General features: G+C 40.4%; 1 protein-coding gene across 7 annotated transcripts in view; it reads left to right on the top strand.

Annotated features, from left to right (window-relative positions):
• The window catches only part of pnpla6 (patatin-like phospholipase domain containing 6), a 92,280-nt gene that overhangs the window by 35,960 nt on the left and 39,138 nt on the right, over nt 1-17,182 (top strand). For 6 of the 7 annotated variants that reach the window (XM_057842972.1, XM_057842971.1, XM_057842970.1 and 3 more), the window contains exons 21-29: nt 44-119; nt 253-402; nt 496-559; nt 2,768-2,936; nt 3,022-3,204; nt 5,119-5,237; nt 5,315-5,471; nt 7,401-7,517; nt 8,584-8,653. In XM_057842972.1, coding sequence (XP_057698955.1) covers nt 44-119; nt 253-402; nt 496-559; nt 2,768-2,936; nt 3,022-3,204; nt 5,119-5,237; nt 5,315-5,471; nt 7,401-7,517; nt 8,584-8,653 — 1,105 coding nt within the window. Of the gene's footprint in view, nt 1-43; nt 120-252; nt 403-495; nt 560-2,767; nt 2,937-3,021; nt 3,205-5,118; nt 5,238-5,314; nt 5,472-7,400; nt 7,518-8,583; nt 8,654-12,709; nt 12,827-17,182 lie in introns of all 7 variants that reach the window. The other variant, XM_057842967.1, reaches the window with a different exon arrangement.

The raw sequence follows: 17,182 nt of genomic DNA on the forward strand, positions 1-17,182 counted from the left end.
TATTAAAGTGGTACTGAGGTTTACCGGGGTGTTTTTTTGTCAGGTGGTGACGAGGCTGATCCATCTATTGGGCCAAAAAATTCTGGGGAACCTTCAACAAGGTCGAGGTCCATTCTCAGGTAAAGTAGTAGTAGTCATGGTGATGACAATGAATAATCAAGTGAAGATGGATGTTGTAGTGTATGGAAGTCAATTTTACACTTGGCCAGTAATTAAACCTTTAGATTTCACCTTTACGAATCTCACTTGCAGGGTCAGCCCTAAGTCTGCCTACCATGGCCACCAGTACTGATGTAACCAACCCTGCCAGCAACCTCTCGACTGTAGCTGTGTTACCAGTATGTGACGAAGTGCCAATTAATGCATTCAACATGGAGCTTAGCCATGCCCTCAATGCAATTGGTAGGTATCAATTATTACTGTTTGATATACTGTAATTCTTGCTGAATGATTGTTTGGGTTATGTTACTTTTTTTTTTTTTTTTTTCCCTTAAGGTCCAACTTTGCTATTGACTAGTGACATAATCAGAGAGCGACTTGGAGCATCTGCTTTGGACAGGTCAGCGTCTTCTCATTTGTATCTTATTCGGCTTCATCTTTGAAATAAGCTTGTGTGCAATCTTAATCATGATATTTCAAAGGCCCTATTGTCTTTTTCATTGGCCTTTATGGCCTTGTTACTATCGAGCTGGTGCAAGTGATCGTTCCAGGCTAGTGTTTGGGTTAGCACCAGTTCTTTTTTTACACCTTTTCGACTAAAACAGCGAGTGTTCATTTTGCGTGCCTCTCAAATACCAGTGGGCTTTGCATCAGCAAATGAGCCAAACTGGAGCCACGTCATGCGTCACTGGAAGACATCAGTACGTCATTACATTAGTAGTAAACGAAAGCAGGACGTAAAGGCGATCGGGGGCACGCTACGACTGCGACTGGTGAAGTTGCCGGTAGACATGTGCTGATTACTGGTTTCAAAGTATACTGTGGTATGAAAACGCCATGGTTTCAAAATAGCTAATTTTTATGTCCCAAAAATGCATGGAGAAATCCCTCGCTTGCAGCTGAAAGGCTCAACCCTCCCTCACAGATTGTGTCTCAGTGTCAGTGAGTCAGCTGTGCCACACGATGGCTGGAGGAGGTGAAACCCCGAACTTTTCCCCTCCATCAAAGAAAACGAAATCGCTGGTATGGGAATACTTCAGCTACAGAAAGGTTACAGGCGGCCGCAGCTTAGAGGAGGAAGGCCAACCGACATGTAAAACATGTTTGCGGAGGGTGGCTGCTGAGGAGGCAATACCTCCAATATGATTCCGCAAATTAAAGGTTAATAAACACTGTCATGAACGTTTCCCACCAGAGTTAACTCCAGCGTGTTTAGTGTGTCTTGTGATGGTAAAACGTGATTTTTTTTTCTCTATGGCAATTGTCTATGTTGAGAAAGAGTGTGTGTGTGTGTGTGTGTGTGTGTGTGTGTGTGTGTGTGTGTGTGTATAACGTAAAGATGATACTAGTCATACACACGTGCTTTTTATGGAAATTAATTCAATTATTTTTGTTCTGATGGTAATAATGTTGAGCTGTGGCTGTGGGTTTGTGCTCACCTAAAGGACTGCATTCATTTTAATTTTATTTAGAATATTTCAGTTATTAAAAAAAAAACAAAAAAACTTAACATTATACCTATGTTCAATTTGCTAATATGTTTTGAAAAATAAAAATCCTGTTCGATGGAAAAAAGTTATTTTTTCTAAATTTTATTTTATTTTTTAACCCAGATATTTCAAAGTAACACATTTTAGCGCTGTAACTGCAATACCGTAAAACCGTGATATTTTTGCTTAAGGCAGGGGTGCCCAATCCCGGTCCTCGAGAGCCCCTATCCAGCTTGTTTTCCGTGTCTCCCTCCTTTAACACACCTGAATCAAATGATCAGCTCATCAGCAAGCTCTGCAGCAGCCCGATAACGATCCTGATTAGTTGATTCAGGTATGTTAGAAGAGGAAGACATGGAAAAAAAGCTGGATAGGGGCTCTCGAGGACCGGGATTGGGCTCCCCTGGCTTAAGGCTGCAGAAACAAGGTTTTACTTCAAAGCAGAAAACAACAGAGAGAAGCGTTCAAGGGTTTATTAAATACAAACAAAAATACATGCGATCGCGGAAAAGGGTAATAACACAATGGGTCCGTAACAGTAGGTTGACGGGATCAATGATACTAACCTAAGCGGTAGGCAGAGAGCCGTTAAGACAACAAAACAAATATACTCAAATACCAGCACGACGTAAGGGGTTTCAAAACAAGGGTGGCAGAGGTGTCGAATGGCGCCCAGCAAGTTAACACCTCGACACCCTTCTCTTGGATCGCCTGGGCTTAAATACAGTCTTGATGAGCTTGAATTGGCTGCAGTTACGACATCGGGAACGCACCCACAAACTGCTCTGTAAAAAAAACATGATTTGACCAACATTGTGACAGCTGATGCCAACCAAAAATGACGTATTGTCCGGGTTATAAAATCGCGCCAGCAGCCAACCCCGCACAGAGAGCGCCAGTGGGCAACACGGGACAAGTCTGTGAAAGTGTCCAACTCTCCTCATTCTCGGGACATCTCTACATGCGTGACAGCAATGAAGCGAATAAATCCCGCGTCACATTACACGGGAATTTCCTTGGGTATAAGTGTGAAAAGGGCTTTAGACTCTTAACTTGTGTGCAAAAATGTGTGATCGAGACAACTCCTTGGCTAGTGATACACTATTCCTATCCATCAGCATCCATGAGTACCGTTTGTCCGGTTGGCTGGCCCAGCAGGAGGACATCAATCGAATTGTCTTATACCAGACTGACAACAGCATGACCCCATGGACTCAGCGCTGCATTCGTCAAGCAGACTGCATCCTTATTGTTGGCCTGGGAGACCAGGAACCTACCCTAGGAGAGGTTTGTGTTGCAGGAAGGGAAAGAGCTTTGTATTATTTCACATGAATTACAAATACAAATGATCTCTTTTCATATTTGTCCCTAGTTGGAGCAGATGCTGGAGAACACAGCAGTCCGTGCATTGAAACAGCTGATCCTTCTCCACAGAGAGGATAGTCCAGGTCCTTCCAGGACTGTCGAGTGGCTTAACATGCGCAGCTGGTGCTCAGGGCATCTTCACTTAAAGTGTCCTCGCAGGGTCTTTTCCAGACGTAGCCCCAGCAAACTGGTACAAAAGATGAACTAGACAGCTTACATCATCGGTGTCAAACTCTAGGCTTGGGGGTCAGATCAGGCCAGCCAAGTCATGTTGTGGCCTGCAAAAGAAAATCCTGTGATTCGTGTTTATGTTACTTTATAGGAGCAATAGTTATGCTCCCAAAAAATAGGTTTAAGCTCATTAAGCATACCCAGAATTCTTTCATAAGGCGCACTAGATTGTAAAGCGCAGTTTTTGTGGAAAATGAAGGATTTGAAGGGTGTTTTATAATCCGAAAAATACGTTAAAAAAATATCAATCTTAGTTGTCTATTCATTTGATAATCGATTAGTAACCAACTACTTGATTAAACAAGGCAGCCCAGGTCAGCAAACATAATGGCCATTTGAAGGAAACCATAAATACAATGGGCCCGCAACAGAGAAGAGTTTGACACCCTTGTTATACAGATGTACCTCTACTTACGAAATTAATTTGTAATGGAAGTAGTTTCTGAACTTGAAAATTCTGGAAGTATAGACGCGTTTTACATGTAAATGCCGTGATCCGTTCCAAGTCCCCCCAAATTCAGACATAAATCTTTTATAATGCATAAAAATTAGGGCTGTCAGATTTATCGTGTTAACGGGCGGTAATTATTTTTTTTAAATTAATCACATGGACGGAATGACCCGTTCATGCGTTGCCTGAAACGGTTTATAATGACGCCGTTTTAGCACATTGAGACTGACAAGGCAGAGAAATGCAAGTGGAGACAGGCGTTCATTGGACTGCACCTTTTATTGGCTTAAGCAGCCACTACTAACAGTCATGGTTGCCCAACTTCCCGTCATGCATTTGGGCGGAATAAGAGGCAATCTTTTTCTTAATACACTTAATTGACCACAACACAGAACATATTGTATACCATTTACAGCCACTACTGACAGTCATGGTTGGCCAACTTCCCATCATGCAATTGGGCAGAGCAGGAGACGATCGTTTTCATAACACGTCTAATTGACCTCAACGCAGAACATACTGTATATCATTGGCAGTTACCACTGACAGTCATGGTTGCCCAACTTCCCATCATGCTTTTGGGCCGAAGAGTTAAGTCGCTACAGTATAATTTAGTGAAAGCACAACAAAAATAATATTCCTATCTCTCAAAAAAATAATGTTCACAAAAAGAAAAGCGCTTCATACAAAGAGAACTGGCATTCCCCATCAAATAGCTATGCAAAATACACATAAATGTTAAAAATGTTAATGCCATCTTGTGGATTTATTGTTATAATAAACAAATACAGTACTTATGTACAGTATGTTGAATGTTTATGTCCGTCTTGTGTCTTATCTTTCCATTACAACAATAATTTATAGAAAAATATGGCATATTTTAGAGATGGTTTGAATTGCGATTAATTACGATTAATTTTTAAACTGTGATTAACTCGATTAAAAATTGTAATTGTTTGACAGCCCTAATAAAAATGCATCAAAACATGTAACAAATGCATGTTACGGTAGATTATTGCACAATAAACATAAAATCTGAGTTGGTATAATGTAAAAAACCAAGAATGGAGTGAATAATAAACTCATGTAAAGCTGTCGGAAGACGAGGGGTGAATCAAGAGGACGCTGGGATACACACATACACATACAGTAGTGGTCCCTCTTAGCCAATTGAATGCCAGGAGTACTAGGAATTAACCAATGGCAGAGGAGCTATAAGTATGTTACGTTCAGTAAACTGGGAGCTACGAGTGCCAGCCATACTGTATTTTGTATCCTGAAATTTCTTTCTTAACAAGAAGCAATAGTATGTAGAGACGTTCTTAAGTAGAGGTACCACTGTACTGTATATTATATACTGTTCTTTCATTTAAGAATCTGGTGCTGCTGCATTGTTTTCCACACATTTTCTGTGTTTTACAGAGAGAAGTCTACGAAAAGGTTTTTGAGAAAACGGCAGATAGGCACAGTGATTTTTCTCGGCTGGCCCGAAAGCTGACTGGAAACAGTATAGCCCTTGTGCTGGGAGGAGGCGGAGCAAGGTCAGCCAATGAGATGTGATGTGTCTGTACACCTGTTTGTGTGGAACATCTAATGCCAAAGTGTTTGTCTTCCACAGGGGTTGTTCTCATGTAGGTGTAATTAAAGCTATGGAGGAGGCAGGGATTCCCATTGACATTGTTGGCGGGACATCTATTGGTTCATTCATTGGTGCTTTGTACGCTGAGGAGCGAAGTGCCGTCAGAACCAAGCAGAGAGCCAGAGAGTGGTCAAAGGTGCGGAGTTAGTCTTGATAATGTTATTTAGAAACATTTTAAGTAGAGGTGCAACACTTAATAGATTAATCGGCAACTAATCGATTAGCAAATTAATCAGCAACTATTTTGATAAGAAATTAATCGTTTAGGATCTTCACCTTAGGCTTCACCTTAAACTTGTCTAAATTCTTGAAAGTACAGTGGTACCTCTACATAGGAAGTTAATTCGTTCCAGGACGTTGTTTGTAAGTCGAAATGGGCGCTTGTCGAGCAGGATTTTACCATAAGAATTCATTATAATTCCATTAATTTGTTCCACAGCCCAAAAACCCTGCACTAAATCCTTAATAGATACTGCTGGTACTATTACAAATGGCAATTACAAATAGCAAAACAAATAAATTATTAATAAAAACCGTAATAATAATAATTCCTATAATAATAACGATTCGTGTTGAAATGTGGCGGACGTTTTTTCGCGTACTGTACCTGAACGCACCGCGTCTCTGACATGAGAGAGAGGGAGCGGTGCAGTTCAGAGTTTACTTTCACTTTTAATGTTTTGTTGAGAACACCGTCAACTGCGCCAGACAGTAGCCGTGCTTTGGCGATGTTACCACAATAATTATTGTCACCTTAACTCATAAAGACTGGCGAACGGAGGGCGGAGGAGGACCGTGGAGATCGTAAACATTCCGTGGCGGTATTGTTGAGCCAGTTCACGGATGTGTACTCCACACTCATATTTTTCTATTATTTGCATCTTCATTTCAATGGTAAGCGTCACCTTTTTCTTTGTTTCACCACCTTTACCAACCTTTTTGACAGCTGTTGATTTCTCTCACAAGAAAATCCGCCTTGCCTTCGTCTGCGGCGCTGTCATGTCCTTGTGATTTCAGCATGGCGTCGGATGTAGAAACAAATGGCGAGTCAACTTTTACGTCGGATGTCAAAAGGGTTGTGTGTCGAAGCGATCGTATGTCGAGGTACCACTGTTCAACATATACAGTATATAACTTCCCAGTTGTAAATATAATCAGATTTCTTCATTATATTTTTGTTAAGTCACTGTAGGACATGAACAAAAATCTGCTTTGGAAACAACAATTCACATTTTTGCCAATTTTCAGACTTCTTACTGTCTAAACTAGCTTCTTAATAGGGCAGCAACAACTAATTGATTAAAATCGATTAATAAATTAGTTGCCAATGAATTTGATAACCGATACAGTTGTAGACTACAGTTAAGTCAGGAAGATGTTATAAAATATTACTTTCAAAGGAAATAGTCATCCATTTAGTTTCATTGTTACTTACAACATGCCTAAAACAACTTCAAGGTAAATTGTGGAGGTAATTGAAAAGTGACATTTATTCGATTAATCGATTTATCGTTTATTGTCTGATTAATCGATCGTGAAAATGATCATGAGTTAAAAAAAAAAAAAAAAAGTTAAAAAAATTGGATTTAATATAATTTTTGACATAAAATTGCATCTCAATTTTATCTTTACCATCTTCACTTAATCTTGTTTTGTACAAGTACTTCAGCTCTCAACAAGGGCTAAAAAATGAAAATGAATACTTTTACTACAAGTATTTGTACTTTTGTGTACTTTTACTACAAGTATTTGTACTTTTGTGTACTTGTACTACAACTTGCATGTACTCACAAGTATGTGTGTACTACAGACCAGCACAGCAAAGCTACCCAAGCATTTTCTCCAGGAATTGCATTTTCTAGTTTCTGATTGAAATGCAATATTGGAATGAAATCCAGCTTGATTTTCAATTGCAAAGCACTTATCTGTCAGCCCAAAGGGGAAAGGAAGTTGTGCGCCTCATTAGTTTGATACTGGTTGCAGTCATTTTTGGCCACCAATCTAACATATTGCTCTTTCCACTATGCACATGTTTAATAGGTTTGTTTTTTGGGTGTTTCAATAGGCCATGAACTCTGTATTCAAAACGGTCCTGGATCTTACCTATCCCATCACCTCCATGTTCTCTGGGTCTGCATTCAACACAAGCATCTACAAGGTTTTCCAGGATAAGCAAGCTGAGGTGATTTGCAAACGACAGCACTTTAAAGGGATCCATGGATAGAAAGACTTGTAGTTCTTAAAAGATAAACGTTATTATATTAAGTTACAATAATTCGATATTGAAACCCCCCTTGATGTTTTCATTTTTGTACAATTTGTAAAATTAGTTTAACTTGTAGGTTGCTATTGTTGTTGACGTCGCAGGGAGGTGACGTCACATGGTTACACTGCCGGGCTTCCAGAGTATGACTCTAGCGACATAAACATCATCTGTTCAACCCTTTCAATTAGAACGTGAGAGAAACATAATGAGCATGACAGCGCTGTCAATATTTCACAAAATGAGCAGCAAAAGCAAAATTAACAGGAAAGACGAGACGAGACAAGAGTAGGAAAAAAAACTGTTCTGCCAAAATGTGTTACACCGGCGAAACGTCTACAAGGGGCGAATTTGACAACAAGTACAACCGTACGCTTTCAGTTTGTTTTGTTTAGGTGCATACTGACAGAACATACTAAAAATGCTTTAAGAAAATACTTAAACATATTAATGTTAAATAAGGGTGGTTTAAATATGCTACGTGACTAATGTGGTTAACAGATCAACAATCTGCTTTAAAGCTTCCACAAGAAAACACAATGCTTAAAAGTATGATAGGGAAACACATGCAAAAAGTATTTTGAGGCAGTGAAAAGGTAATAAAAGACTCAATAAAAAACAGAAATAGTAAGCACTCGCCGCTTTTAACCAATGTGCGCATGTGTTAGACGTCTGGCCGCGTAGAAGGAATTGAAGTAACCCAGTATTGTTCGTCTAGTGGCAGTGACAATCTACGTCATCACCCCGAGCGTCCATTGCGCGCATAAAACATGGTGCCCTCCATAGGTCAAAACATGTACTAAATATGCTAGATTTTTAAATCAATAGCAATATTTGATGTGTTTGTAATAACATATTGTCTTTTAGTAAAAGAGAAAAATTGTGGCTTCTTAGAGCATTTAAGTCTTTAAGTCCGAGGTTCCCTTTAATGCATTAATATTAGTATATAAAAATAATGGACTTATGATACAATCTGTGTCTTCAGGACTTGTGGCTACCATATTTCAATGTCACCACAGATATCACAGCGTCTGCCATGCGTGTTCACCAAGACGGTAAGTGACAGCTGTTTTAATAAGAGCGACACTTTAGCTCCGTTTCTTTGTATTTTGGCTTCAAACATAAAACTTTAGGCCTTTTTTTTGTCAAACAAACTAAGCTGAGCAAGATGTTAAAACCTTAGGACAAAAATTTCGCTCTGTATAATGTATTCAAAAGTTGGACTATATCGTAAAAATGTGAGTCAGCATTTTGGATGTGTTTCTAGTATGTTTGTACATTTACTATTGCTAATATGCATCATAACTAACAATGACTGAAGGACTGTAGTTCTGTGGCCTCCTTCCCCCACAAATGTAGTACACAGAATATTTTTTTAATTTACAGTATGATTCTAAATTTTTGAAAAATAACTCAAATATTTTGTTAAGTCTTTTATTTTTTTAAAAATATAAAACATGGTGAATCTGTGGGGTTTAGAGGCTGTAGTACTTCAGGACAATATGATGGATAATACTATAATAGTGCTTGCTTTGTGGCATGTGTATTATTAACAGCTGAAGCAAAGCCCTTCCCTCTCTGTCTCACTTTTAGAGTTTACTTGACCCGTTTCATTCATTTCCATTTCATTTCCTTGTTTTTTTTTTTTTTGTTGCTTAATTTCATTTCAACTGAATTATCAAAGGACTATCTTGTTATTGTTTTTAATTTGTTTTAAACAGAGTTTTTTCAAAGTCAGTTTATAGAGAGTTTTGGAGCAGGAAAAATGTTTAGAATGTTTAATCCCTTCAGTGCCTCCCAGTACCAGCATGTAGGATCCAGAACACTCCATTTCAACCTTTCTCCTCTAAAATGGCATCTCAGCATGTTTCATTAACTCATTCAACTTCATATAGTGCATCATGTAGTTATTCTAGTGTGTCTTTGCCTAACTTGACGATACTGGGACTCTTTGCAGTAGTAGGTTTCTTTTGGGGAGGGGCAGTTATAATCCTACATTTCATTTTTTTGCTTTCATTCACAAATCCTCCGATAGGTGTGTTGAAACCGAACCAAAAACAGCCTTATTCACTTCTAGTTTTCTTAGCGAGTTAACATTTAGACATCGCGATTTAAGGACTGACAATATCTAATGAAATGTTGGACTTCCTCTTCCTTCAGTCTTCTTACCTTACTCGTCTTTCTCACAGATTACTGTACTTACACTCCTCTTTTCCTTGCTTGTTCTCTAACAAAGCTAATATTTTTTCCATTTATAAACCCTTAAAATCAACTTAGCATCCACTTATACGCATTAGGTTATGTACTGTATTAGTGAGTGACTAAAAGGCCATGTTTGGGTTTGGATACACATATAACAGTCACTGAATGCGACAATTTTTGTGTTTTTTCATTGGGAGTTAAAATACTGTATATACTGTTTGATTTAGCCTTAAAGGAGCAATATGTGAAATTTGCATTACAATTATTTATGAAATGGCTTTAATATTTCAATAGACATTGGGAAATACTTCTATAACGGTTCTTAATTGTTAAGATGAGCGTTTTTGTTAGGGTTTTGGTCCTGTGTTTACAACGGATGTCCCGCCCTCCACCAATCAGCCAATTATGAGATAAGTTATTTGTCTTTGTCCAGGTTGCCAGAGCTCTGTAGGCTTCGTAAAGTAAGATTGCAGTAATAACACTAGGTTATGGATATATGTACGTTGTGCCATTGTACTATAAGTACGTTTGTTTATACTACAACAACGTGTACTTCCAGTAATTGGACTCCATTATGGTTACTTGTACTTCAAATACGTGTAAAATATGTACGCGGACTTGTGCTTCAAGTGTGTGTACGTACACGGACTTGTACTTCAAGTACGTGTAAAATACGTATACGGACTTGTACTGCAAGTACCGACTTGAACTGCGAGTACGTGTACGTACTTGCCTGGACTTGACTTGTATTGCGAGTACGTGTACGTACTTGTCTGGACTTGACTTGTACTGTTAGTACGTGTACGTACTTGCCTGGACTTGACTTGTACTGTGAGTACGTGTACGCACTTGCCTGGACTTGACTTGTACTGCGAGTACGTGTACGTACTTACCTGGACTTGACTTGTACTGTGTGTACGTTCCTGCCTGGACTTGACTTGTACTGCAAGTAAGTGTACGTTCCTGCCTGGACTTGACTTGTACTGCAAGTAAGTGTACGTACTTGCCTGGACTTGACTTGTACTGTAAGTACGTGCACGTACTTGCCTGGACTTGACTTGTACTGTGAGTACGTGTACGTACTTGCCTGGAGTTGTACTGCGAGTACGTTTACGTACTTGCCTGGACTTGACTTGGACTGCGAGTATGTGTACGTTCTTGCCTGGACTTGACTTGTACTGTGTGTACGTCTACGTTCTTGCCTGGACTTGATTTGTACTGCGAGTAAGTGTACGTTCTTGCCTGGACTTGACTTGTACGTGTACGTACTTGCCTGGACTTGACTTGTACTGCGAGTACGTGTACCTACTTGCCTGGACTTGTACTGCGAGTACGTGTACCCCCTTGACTGGACTTGACTTGTACTGCGAGGACGTGTACGTACTTGCCTGGACTTGACTTGTACTGCGAGGACGTGTACGTACTTGCCTGGACTTGACTTGTACTGCGAGGACGTGTACGTAATTGCCTGGACTTGACTTGTACTGCGAGGACGTGTACGTAATTGCCTGGACTTGACTTGTACTGCGAGTATGTGTACGTACTTGCCTGGACTTGATTTGTACTGCGAGTATGTGTACGTACTTGCCTGGAGTTGTACTGCGAGTACGTGTACGTACTTGCCTGGACTTGACTTGTACTGTGAGTACATGTACGTACTTGCCTGGACTTGACTTGTACTGTGAGTACATGTACGTACTTGCCTGGACTTGACTTGTACTGTGAGTCGTGTATGTACTTGCCTGGACTTGACTTGTACTGGGAGTACGTGTACGTATTTACCTGGAATTGACTTGTACTGTGTGTACGTATTTACCTGGAATTGACTTGTACTGTGTGTACGTTCCTGCCTGGACTTGACTTGTACTGCGAGTAAGTGTACGTTCTTGCCTGGACTTGACTTGTACTGCGAATACGTGTACGTACTTGCCTGGACTTGACTTGTACTGCGAATACGTGTACGTACTTGCCTGGACTTGACTTGTACTGCGAGTACGTGTACGTACTTGCCTGGACTTGACTTGTACTGGGAGTACGTGTACATACTTACCTGGAATTGACTTGTACTGTGTGTACGTTCCTGCATGGAGTTGACTTGTACTGCGAGTAAGTGTACGTTCTTGCCTGGACTTGACTTGTACTGCGAATACGTGTACGTACTTGCCTGGACTTGACTTGTACTGCGAATACGTGTACGTACTTGCCTGGACTTGACTTGTACTGCGAGTACGTGTACTTGTGTTTACTTGTACTTCAAGTATACCAACCGGCACAGCAAAGCTACCCACACGATTTCTCCACAAATTGCATTTATTTTCTAGTTTCTGATTGAAATGAAACATTGGTATAATAGCGCAGCTTGATTGTAGTGTGTGTGTAGTGTGCACTTGTAGTGCAAGTGCGTGTAGGTATGTGGACTTGTACTACAAGTACCGACTTGTACTGCGAGTAGGTGTACGTACTTACCTGGACTTGTACTGCGAGTAGGTGTACGTACTTGCCTGGACTTGTACTGCGAGTACGTGTACGTACTTGCCTGGACTTGTAACGAGAGTACCTGTACGTACTTGCCTGGACCTGTACTTCGAGGACTTTCTGATTGAAATGCAACATTGGTATGATAGGGCAGCTTGAGTTCCGATTGCGAAGCACTTATCTGCCATCTCAAAAGGAAATGTTGTGCACTTCAATATTTTAATCCTTGTTGCTGTACCATTTTTGGCCATCAATTTTACTTATTGCTCCTATAAGTGAATATACAAGTAGTTAATGACGCGTTGCCATTCATCTATGCCCAAGACAGCTTCCTATTTTCTCCTTTCACACTTTCTTTCCTTTTTTTCCCACATGCTACTTTGAGTCCAACCCCTTATTTGATGTTTTCCTCCTCCATCTCAATTTCCTGACAGGTTGCGTCTGGCGGTATGTTAGAGCCAGCGCCTCCTACACCCCCTATTTACCTCCCCTCTGCGATCCCAAGGATGGCCACTTGCTTGTGGACGGTTGCTATGTAAACAATGTCCCAGGTCAGATCTTAAAACGCCCACACACAAAAAAACTGCGGGTCTTCGCTTTACCTTCAAGAGATAACAAACAATGACTCGACAATGGTCTCCTGTTTCCACCCTGTTCTTGGTCCTAACTAACCTCACCCTGACCAGCTAGACTTTGGGAGCCCATGGTTTGGAAGGAGAGACGTTAATTAATGTGTTTTTGAGTAGATGCCCACCTAACTGTAATATAATCTTGCAATAAGTAATAGCCAATAGGACATCTCATTCTCTTCATTAGGTCTTACAATCACATTTATCTGAGGATATTTTTTCCTCTTAATTATTTGGGCATCATACAGTACGTATGGATCATGACTTTGCATGATTGTATGGCTGCTTTTGGCCTCCTGTGTGTAATTTGAAATTTCTTATTCATATCTGTATTTGAATTGATAATCCGGATGCGGTCATGTACTGTGAGAAAGAAACATGATTCTAAAGTTGCTAAGTTCACTTTGGAGAGAAAGGCCTGGCAACCTGCCAGGCTTATAACGCACTGGGGGAAACCCTGCACTTATTGCCCAAAGTTGACTGCGGAATAGGCTGCAGAGCTCCCAGAACCGTGCCAATTATTTTTGGATGGTTAAAGTCATGACTCTCCGAAAAAACACTTTAAATTTATTTAGATTAAGGTTGCGACAACTAATCGATTATAATCGATTAATGTATTATTTGCCAAACAATTTGATCATCGATTTTTGCCGGCATCTATGAGCAGTCCCGTTTGGGTCCCTTATTTGTATGTAATGTGAGGCTGCGTGCGCACCAGTGATTAGAGCAAGAGAGAGAGAGTTCACTGCTACACTTAGGTTGGGTTGCTTAATCAATAATGTGACGATGTGTCAAGAGTTAGACTTTTGTTTTGTTAGTCCAGTGTGTGAGGTGAGTAAATGAAGCCAATTGTTTTGTTTGTATTCTTTGCTGATGAGACACTACTACTTTGCATTACGCGCTAAGTTAGTTAGCGACTATGCTAATCAGTGTCTCAAGTGTCTGTTTGTGTTGTGTTTTAGAGAAGCATATTAGCACTTGAGTTATTGTTAGATAGTAAAGTTGTCTCATTTCTTTTTATAAAGAAACCACACACATAAACTCATTCATATACACAAGTTTCCTGAGCGAAATAAGGGCGGTGCCATCTTGGAAAATTTCTGCTTCGAACTTCCGGTTTAGAAAAAAACTCATAAGTTGTGGTTGAAGTTAGCAGCGTGTTGACGAAGATAAAACGGCAAAATCAAACCAAAGGAACCCACCGAATCTCCCAAAATTGGTTCAGCACGACGTAGATGAGACGTACAGTGGGGCAAATAAGTATTTAGTCAACCACTAATTGTGCAAGTTCTCCCACTTGAAAATATTACAGAGGCCTGTAATTGTCAACGTGGGTAAACCTCAACCATGAGAGAAAGAATGTGGAAAAAAAAAACAGAAAATCACATTGTTTGATTTTTAAAGAATTTATTTGCAAATCATGATGGAAAATAAGTATTTGGTCAATACCAAAAGTTCATCTCAATACTTTGTTATGTACCCTTTGTTGGCAATAAGAGGCCAAACGTTTTCTGTAACTCTTCACAAGCTTTTCACACACTGTTGCTGGTATTTTGGCCCATTCATCCATGCAGATCTCCTCTAGAGCAGTGATGTTTTGGGGCTGTTGTTGGGCAACACGGACTTTCAACTCCCTCCACAGATTTTCCAAGGGGTTGAGATCTGGAGACTGGTTAGGCCACTCCAGGACCTTGAAATGCTTCTTATTAAGCCACTCCTTCGTTGCCCTGGCTGTGTGTTTGGGATCATTGTCATGCTGAAAGACCCAGCTACGTCTCATTTTCAATGCCCTTGCTGATGGAAGGAGATTTTCACTCAAAATCTCTCGATACATGGCCCCATTCATTCTTTCCTTTACACAGATCAGTCTTCCTGGTCCCTTTGCAGAAAAACAGCCCCAAAGCATGATGTTTCCACCCCCATACTTCACAGTGGGTATGGTGTTCTTCAGATGCAATTCAGTATTTTTTCTCCTCGAAACACGATAACCTGTGTTTCTACAAAGCATGATGTTTCCACCCGGATGCTTAACCGTGGGTATGGTGTTCTTCGGATGCAATTCTGTATTCTTTCTCCTCCCAACACGAGAACCTGTGTTTCTACCAAAAAGGTCTATTTTGGTTTCATCTGACAATAACACATTCTCCCAGTCCTCTTCTGGATCATCCAAATGCTCTCTAGCAGACCGCAGAGGGGCCTGGACGTGTACTGGCTTCAGCAGGGGGACACGTCTGGCAGTGCAGGATTTGAGCCCCCTGCGGCGCATTGTGTTACTGATGGTAGCCTTTCTTACTGTGGTCCCAGCTCTCTGTAGGTCATTCACTAGGTCCCCCCATGTGTTTTTGGGATTTTTGCTCACCGTTCTTGTTATCAATTGACGCCACGGGGTGAGATCTTGCATGGAGCCCCAGATCGAGGGAGATGATCAGTGGTCCTGTATGTCTTCCATTTTCTAATAATTGCTCCCACAGTTGATTTCTTTACACCAAACGTTTTACCTATTGCAGATTCAGTCTTCCCAACCTGGTGCAGGTCTACAATTTTGTCTCTGGTGTCCTTCGACAGCTGTTTGGTCTTGGCCATAGTGGAATTTGGAGTGTGACTGACTGAGGTTGTGGACAGGTGTCTTTTATACCGATAATGAGTTAAAACAGGTGCCATTAATACAGGTAACGAGTGGAGCCTCGTTAGAAGAAGTTAGACCTCTTTGACAGCCAGAAATCTTGCTTGTTTGTAGGTGACCAAATACTTATTTTCCACTCTATAATTTGGAAGTAAATTCTTTAAAAATCAAACAGTGTGATTTTCTTTTTTATTTTCCCACATTCTGTCTCTCATGGTTGAGGTTTACCACAATTATAGGCCTCTCTAATCTTTTCAAGTAGGAGAACTTGCACAATTGGTGGTTGACTAAATACTTATTTGCCCCACTGTATATAATTTATGGAAAATTAGCGTACGAGAATGTGATTCCGGAGCCTCGCCAAACTTTCACCTGACATTACGGCCTCCGGGAGGGCTTTCTCCCGCTGTCCTGGGTAATAATTCCAGCTTCAATAGCTTAAAGTTGCTGCAGTTAAAAAGCTCGTTGTTGGATATCGGGATCGAGCTGACGGTCCGCCGCGAGGCAAGCGAGGCACCTCCAGCCCCATCCTCTCGGCCGCACCCGGGTAGAACGACGTAGTCTTGATAGTATGTACATCAACGTACAGTAAGTGTTGCTGTGAGGCACCTCAACACATCTTCCCTTGCCTAACAGCATAATTGAAAGGTAATTGAAAAAAAGTAACATTTATCCGACTAATAGTTCAGTTAATTGATTATAAAAATGAGCGTTATTTGCAGCCCTAATTTAGATATAGTATTTTTATATTTAGGTATTGTCAACCACTAGTACAATGTGATGTGTTTAGGTCAAATGGAGACTTGCAGTATTCTGTTAGTGAAAAATACTTTTTCACCGGTAATTAAACGCATGTCGTTTTCTTCTTTCTTCAATAAGATTTTTTTTTTTTTAATCAGAATCTGCCACTGTTTCATTTCAATTCATCTCTCAGTTCATCTTGACCTGAAGGAACATATTGAGTTCTTCCTTCAGCAAACCTTTCTCCTCGCCTGGATTTGCTTGCTTCTATGTGCATGCAAGTTGTTGAAATATTCATTCAATGACCCTATCTTTATCCTTCAGATTATTTTTCTTTATGAGAGTGTTAAGTGTTCTGGATCCTGCTGTTGCCCATTTGTTACCTGTGTACAAATTGAAAATAATATCAAATGAGAAGAGAATTCTGCAAAGAAAACCTTAAATTTCTTCACATTTCACATATGCTTTTAATGCACAGTTGCAATTTGATGCATCTCTGCTGTGCCCTTATCCTTCCAATCCATGCAGTTCTCTGTCTGCTCCTGCCCTCTGCTGTTACTAAACTGTACTGCAGAACTGGGCAAGCTGGTGGTTTCTGAGCACAATCGTCAAACTTGTCTCAAAATAGCTTCTTCTTTGAAATAACACGTTTAGACCAAATGTGTTTCCTAAATATGGCTACTTTGAACATTTTAATAACAACTGTGCTATTGTCGAGACAGAGTTTGGGGATTTGTACAGCCTTGGTGCTCTTTGTCACGCTGCCATTTGCCTTTTATCCACTGCACAAGTCACATTTGATCTGTGTGCATGATAATGAGGTTTGCATTGCTGTACAGCAGAGTGTGAAGGCTGGCAGAACTATAATCCCAAACTTTGCAGAGATCGTCTCCCCATACGTGACTGATCTCTGC

Source organism: Corythoichthys intestinalis, chromosome 8 (assembly GCF_030265065.1).
Source record: "Corythoichthys intestinalis isolate RoL2023-P3 chromosome 8, ASM3026506v1, whole genome shotgun sequence".
NCBI classification, from domain to species: Eukaryota; Metazoa; Chordata; class Actinopteri; order Syngnathiformes; family Syngnathidae; genus Corythoichthys; species Corythoichthys intestinalis.